This window comes from Chrysochloris asiatica, unplaced genomic scaffold (genome assembly GCF_000296735.1).
Source record: "Chrysochloris asiatica unplaced genomic scaffold, ChrAsi1.0 scaffold00059, whole genome shotgun sequence".
NCBI lineage: Eukaryota > Metazoa > Chordata > Mammalia > Afrosoricida > Chrysochloridae > Chrysochloris > Chrysochloris asiatica.
In genome coordinates, this window is record NW_006408577.1 from 3,160,703 (window position 1) to 3,167,891 (window position 7,189).

Sequence of the window (7,189 nt, forward strand, 5' to 3'; positions counted from 1 at the left end):
CACGGGAAAGGCAAGTGTCAGTCCTCCAGGAACTCTATGCCCAGGGGTAAGTCAGGATTAAGGTGGTCTACCATAGCCCCAGGTTCAGCACACAGAGCCAGCCGAATCAGCTCTTAATTTCAGGGTCCGAGTCACTGGAAAAGCAGCTTCCACAGCAGAATGTGAATGCCGGAGCTGTAGATCATCGAGATTCCTTGTGCTACACAGAACAGGAGACCGGCTTTCTCTAGTGTTAGTGCCCACTAAATAAAAACTTGAAATAAAAAATTCCAGCACAGTAAAAACAACAACAACAACAAAAACCGAATGTTCTCCCATGTAAACTATGACATAATTCACAATAAAACATATATATAAAATAAATAAATAAACCTAACTGTAACCCTAAAAAAACATACTCCACAGAATATTTCAAAGGGCTTCTCACAAATTGTCTAATGAATAAAGGAGGACCATTGTTGACTGAAAGCAGAATTTTCAGTCTTGAAAATCTTGGAAGACATTTATGTGTAATATATGTCCTATTGGCTTTCATCCAACAACCATTTATTCACTAGTCTACATGTATTATGGACTTGATTAGCAAATTTCAGACTGAATTTGTACACTGTTTTGAGTTTAGGATGGCTTCTGGATAAATACTGTTTATACAACTATGAATGTTTTCATCTTTCTGTGTATGTACATATGTTTTTAAAAGAATATATGTTTATGTAGGTAGAATTCCATTAATTCTCCACTACAACACAACTTTATCAAGAGTTGTTGTTGTTAGTTGTTATCAAGTCGTTCCACAGTCAACCCAATGTGACAGAGTAGAACTGTCCTAAAGGAGTTTCATTGCTACAAACTTAACAGAAACTGCCTGGACTCTAACCCACATACCCAGGAATAAAAAATATTTTTAAATCTTAGATTGTTTTTATTTCTCTATATAAACAATACTTAAGGAGTCACATTTATATTCTGCAATAGCAGGTTATAGGTGTTGCACTTTAGCTAATATTTGAAATAGAAATACACTGATTGATGTATTGAAATATGAAAACTGTACCTCACTAATGATTTTTTTTTTTAAGTAAAAAGCTATGGAAAGACATTGATTCCTACAAATTATGTACTGTATAAAATCTTGACTATCCTCAAAAATTAAGAAAAACAAATATTTATTTGGAAGTTAGTCTTTCATCTTCAAATATAAGCATTAAATACATATTCATAAGGTCTTTAAAGTATTCCCTTTTGTATGGAAACATAAAAACAAAATTCATTGATTTAGCTTGTATATGGCTATAAATGTGATGTTGAAATTTCCATGATATATATGACAGCTGAAATATTTTTAAAGTAATTTGTTAATATTGTTATATAAGATTTTATTTTATAATAAATTTGTTTCTGGAATTTAATTTATCTTTAAGTAAAACCTTTTTATTTGCAAATAGTCATTTTTGTAATAATTGTTTCATATATATAAACCTGACACTGTTAACAGATATAATTTCATTTGAACTGTCCTATATCTGTCTCTCTTTTTTTTTTTTTAAAGGTTTTTATTGTGAATTGAGTGAAGGTTTATGGGACAGGTCATCAGTTTCACTTTCAACAAACCATGAACTTTGTTTCATTACAATGATTGTAATCCCCTCTATGTACCACCATCAGTTAATATTTCTATTCACTTTAGCTTTTTTTTTTTTTTAAACACTCAGGCATATATAATAATTCACACCACCTAAGGACACATTTTGCAGGTTTGCCTCCTGGCCACCATTTCTTAGTGCCTCTCTTCCCATGAATCTAGAGTCCTAAGCTGCTCCCTCTCTCCATGTCCCCATCTCTGCCTCCATCTCTGGCGTCGCTGCTTCTCTGGATAAGGTCTCTCATTCTGCTTGTGCTCTTCTCCAATATCTGTCTTTATATGTGTATTTTAATTATCAAGTACTGCTACAACAGAAATACCACAATTAGATGGCTTTAACAAACAGTTTTATTCTCTAAATTTAGGAGGCTGTAAGTCTAGATTCAGGGCCCAGCTCTAGCGGAAGATTTTCTCTTCATATCAGGTCTGGGGGAAGCTCTCCTTTCAGCATCTGTTGGCCTAGTATTCCTTGGAGATCTCCATATGCAGTGGCATGAATCTTCACCTGGATCTAGTAGTTTCTCAACACAGGGAATTGGAGTCCAAAGGATGCACTCCACTCCCAGCCCTTCTTTCTTGGTGCTATTAATGTTCCTCCGTCCCTGTACACATCTCTTTCCTTTCATCTCTTGAAAGATAAAAGGTGATGCAGGCCACACCCCCATGTAGACTCTCCTCACGTTGGATCAGGGTTAGCCCATCCCACCCTAATTCCCTTAAAAATTGATGGGTTGATCATATCAGCTCATATCATGGGGATAATTGCATTATTACATCATTACATAACTGCCAAACCACCAGAAACCATGGCCCAGCCAAGTTAACATATATTTTGAAGGGATACAATTCTATGAATGATATTCCACCCATTAAACCCACTGCCATCTAATAGATTCTGATGCATAGTGACCCTATAGTACAGGGTAGAACTGCTCCCTAGGATTTCCGAGACTTAATCTTTATAGGAGTTGTTTTTGTTGTTGGTAAGTGCTGTTGAGTAGGTTCCGACTCATAGTGACCCTAAATAGGGATTCCAAGGAGTGGCTGGATAGCTTGTTAGCTTGAACTGCCAACCATACGATTCAAACTGACCTTGCAGTCCAGCGCATTAACCCACAGTGACACACCAGGCCTCTTTATAGGAGTAGACAGTCTCATCTTTCTTCTGCAGAGCAGCTGAAAGGTTTGAACTGCCACCTTGCAGATAGCAGCGTAATACTTAGCTCACTGCAGTTCCAAAGCTTCAGCTTTGGACAATAGATCTAACTCCATACTTCTGCTGCTTGTAAATGGCAGTCCTACACTTTGGAACCAAGTTGGTGAAGATCTGACTTTGAAACAGAGGAGGCCATGCCCTCAACTTTTGAAACTTCAAAACCACACTTTGAATGCCAGAGGTCATGACTCTACCCTTTGGGACTGAGGCAACTCTTTTCCCATGTTCCTTATCACTTCAACTTCTGCTTCTGGGCTCCTTGACCTCTCAGTCTCTTGAGCTTCTTGGGTAGCCCCAGTTTCTGCCCTGCTTGAGCAAATGTTACAAAGCTCTTTAGCTCTAACAATACGTGCCCAGATCCACCCTACTTCACAAGGAAACCTCCTGTCCAAAGGCACTCAACTCTCTTGCTCCATGGATTGGTTCCTCCTCCTTCTTGTGCCTGTCTCCTGGTTCTACCTTTCACATTTCTCTGTCACTATTTCTTACCTTCTGCACTGTCTTCTGTATTACAACTCTCTTCTCTTCCTTCTGAACACTTGCCATAATGCCTTTGACATTCATAATTCCACCAGCAGTCTCTTCAAGGCAATATAGGCTCTACTATTAGTCACCTTAATACTCTTCCAGCCCCTACCCATTAGTTCCAAAACTGCTTCCCCATTTTAGGTATCTGTTTCAGCCCACCCCACTTCCAATACCAGCTCTAAGGAAAGACTCTCTGTTGGTTCAAGGGTAAGGTCCTTGTCTCCTTTCAACATCGCTGGGCCCAGCATACCCATGTGTCTTGGCATCAATATTACTCTAGGTCTAGGGAAACATGGTGGTTGTGTAAGATAACCACCTTGGTTATCTGGACTATGATCCACAAGATCAGCAGTTTGAGCCCACCAGCCACTCTGCAGGAGAAACATGAGGCTTTCTTCTCCCAAAGAGATATACAGTTTCAGAAACCTTATACAGGGGCATCATGAGTCAGAACTGACTTGACAACACTTAATAACAAGGAGGTTCTCAGCACTGGGACCCTTGGCTCAAAGGACACACTTCACTCTTTCTTGGTGGTCCTTCTTTCTCTGCTCACTTCTCTCTCCTTGTATCACTTGTAAAATAAAAGATGTTGCAGGCCCCAGAGAAACTACCATTACATGGGCTTCCAGGCTGTGACCTGAGTAAGGAAGTTCTGTCCATCTTAATCCCCTTAAAAGTGATTAGCTGATCACATCATTCACATGTGTTTAATTGCATCATTCCATCACAACAAAACCACTGAGAATCGTGGCCCAACCAAGCTGACACATATTTTGTGTGTGTGAATGGGGGAGGGTGGACATAATTCGGTACTTGACAAATGTGTAATAAAGTTATGGTCACTTTTTAAAAAATCATTATTGAAAGTAAAGAGATCAAGTAGAAAATTAGAGGACGAACTTGACTGTTATGGAAGTGATTTCTTGGCATGAAGGCCCATGCCACCATCTGCCACTCTTCTTCAGGCTTCCTAATTCATGTTATCTGCTCACAAGCCTTTGGTCTGTGATTGGTGGAGAATGATAAATGCACAGAGATTTGTGGAAACATTTGAAGAGTGATATCCAATGACAATGAACATACAGCCTCTTGAGCTCACAGGATGGACCCACAGAAATAAATTTAATTAAATTTATATATTATTAAATACCACCTTTTTTTTTAGCCAAAAAATACATTTTTATACTAATACCATTTACATTACATGTTGGGCTGCTAATGGCAAAGTTAACTATTTGAATCTACCAAACACTCTGAAGAAAAAAGATGAGGCTTTCTGCTCCTATAAAGATTTACAACCTTGGGAACCATATGCAGGGTTGCTATGAATCAGAGCCAATTTAACTTCATACAACAATAACAATCATAAAAAGAAGTGCAGTTGCTACAGTGCTCAAATGCTAACTGGAAGGTTGCTGATTAAAACCCACCAGCAGGGGAAAGGTAAAGGAGCCTGATTCCATAGAGGTTTACAGTCTTGGAAACTCTATTGAGCAGGTTTACTCTAGTCCGTGGTGCTGTGGGTTAATGAGTCAGACTGCAAAGTCATTTGAACTGTAATATCGGTGGTTCAAGCTCACCAGCTGCTCCTTGGAAACCCTCTACAGGGTCGCTAAGGTTCGGAATCTATCCGATGGCCCTTAACAACAACAACAATAGGGTTGCTATAAGTTTTAATCAAATTGTGATAGCAATGGAATCATTATAAAAAGCCAATTAGTCTTTCTGAAAACACTGATGACAAATCAAGCCCAAATTTAGAATTGCCATCTCAATCACTGTCCATACAATGAACATTGAACCCACATGGTCTGCAGATCAAGCCCACCAGCCACTCCACACACAAAAATAGATGAAGCTTTTTGCTCCCTTGAAATTTAAAGCCTTGGGAAACCTATACAGGGTCACTATTAGTCGGAACTGACTCCATGGCACTCAACAAAGACTGTTTTAGATGTTATGGAGTACACTGATAATGTGCTCTGTTGTCCTACACAGGCTAAATACTAGGTCAGGTTCTGCCTAGTTAGAAAGATATTAATTGAATTGTTTGAAGTAAAGTTTCTTGCAGACTTTAACAATAAAAATTATTTTTAAAGTAAGGAAATCAAGTGAATTTTTTATTTTAAGAATATTTTAAAACTTGGTGTTATAATCATTTTAAAATGATGGATTCTCCTTTTTTGGTAAAAGTGTAGATATTGAAGATATCTAGGAAAATATTTTGATTTCTGGCTATATCATTAACTAGCTATGTGACCTGGAAATTTAGCCTCTCTGGATTAGTGACCATATCAGTAAAATCGGGACATTAACACATGATCACCTTACTCTCTTCTTAACTTTCTATAAGAAATTTAACAACAGAATTGGTGGACTCAAATCCTGGAAAATGGAAACCATCTCAAGTGCTTCACTTGGGAATTGTGTAGCTTAAATATGGACATATCAGAATGAATCTTACATTGTAAGTACATGGAATTTCTATTTTTAATTACAGTAAACACTTCCCCCAACCCGAATTTAATTGCTTTAATATATTTATTTTTATCCTGATTTTTCATAGCCTTCAAATTTCATTTTTATCAGCATCTAAAATAGCTATTTTAATTCCTTAAAAAATAATATATTTCTAGCAATATATCTGTTTAAAGCTTTACTGTATTCTTCATAGTAAAATTCTAGTCCACATTTTTATAAACAATTACACGTTGCTTTGGATTCATTCATTTCTTCTATGCCTCCTCCATAAAGACTAATAAGTGTTGGATGCAATCTGTAAAGAAAATAATTTATGTATAATTTATTGTTTCAACTTATTATTAATCACAATTTTTCACACATAGAAACAACTAACAATGAAGATGGCACATAATACCGAGTATAACTGTAATGATAACCAAAGGAACATAGGTTCATGCATTCTACAGCTGCCATCTACAAAAGCAGAATGGCCTGATAAATCTGCACTAGTAATTTCTGTGAAGCATTCTTCACCAACTTCCTAACTGATGCTCCCCTTACCTGTGCCTAATGAACACTCACGTCTAGTGGGCTACCCTTGATGTCTCGGCACTCTTTTTTGTACCCACTGAGTCATAATGCTTACCAAGAATGAGTTTGTTGTTGTTAAGAGCAGTCGAGTCTGTTCTGACCCAGAGACCCTGTGTAGGGTTCCTGAGAAGTGGCTGGTGCCAACCTTGCGGTTCAAGCCAACATTGCCATCTGGCACATTAAACTGCAGCTCCATACAAGTACATGCTCCTATACATGCTTATGCCTGATGTTCTTGTTGCCTAGTTAAATAACATGAAACTTGTTTTCTCTTGTAAATTAAATGAATGCTTAGCAAAGACTTGATAAAAAGCAAGTGACTGAACACAACATATTGTAATATTAGCTGTGGGTGAGAGGAAACTATACAAGACTGTGGTGGTGGTGGTGTGCCATAGAGTTGGTTCAGACTCATAGTGACCCTGCATAGGGCTTCCACGGCAGTAAATCTTTACAGGAGAGAAAGCCTCATCTTTCTCCTGCAGAGCAACCGGTAGCTTTGAACTGTTGACCTTAAGGTTATCAGCCCAACCCATAAATACTATGCTACGAGAACTACTTGTAAAAGACTGTGGGGAAGGATAATTGTGATTATCTAGGAAAATTAATCACTGAGATAGCTTTACAAGGTTTAAGATCTTGATTTTTTTTTTTTTTATCCAAAATTGAAATTGTAGACATACATCATCTGCAACATAATGTATGAAGGAAGATCATTAAGAATGGTAACAACCAAAATATATAAC

General features: G+C 37.6%; 1 protein-coding gene across 3 annotated transcripts in view; it reads right to left on the minus strand.

Moving 5' to 3' along the window:
* Positions 1-6,035: 6,035 nt before the first annotated feature.
* Positions 6,036-7,189, minus strand: part of CERKL (ceramide kinase-like) — a 201,187-nt gene continuing 200,033 nt past the window's right edge. For all 3 annotated transcript variants that reach the window (XM_006864012.1, XM_006864010.1, XM_006864014.1), the window contains one exon: positions 6,036-6,165. In XM_006864012.1, coding sequence (XP_006864074.1) covers positions 6,084-6,165 — 82 coding nt within the window. In that variant the 3' untranslated portion in view covers positions 6,036-6,083. The remainder of the gene's footprint in view (positions 6,166-7,189) is intronic.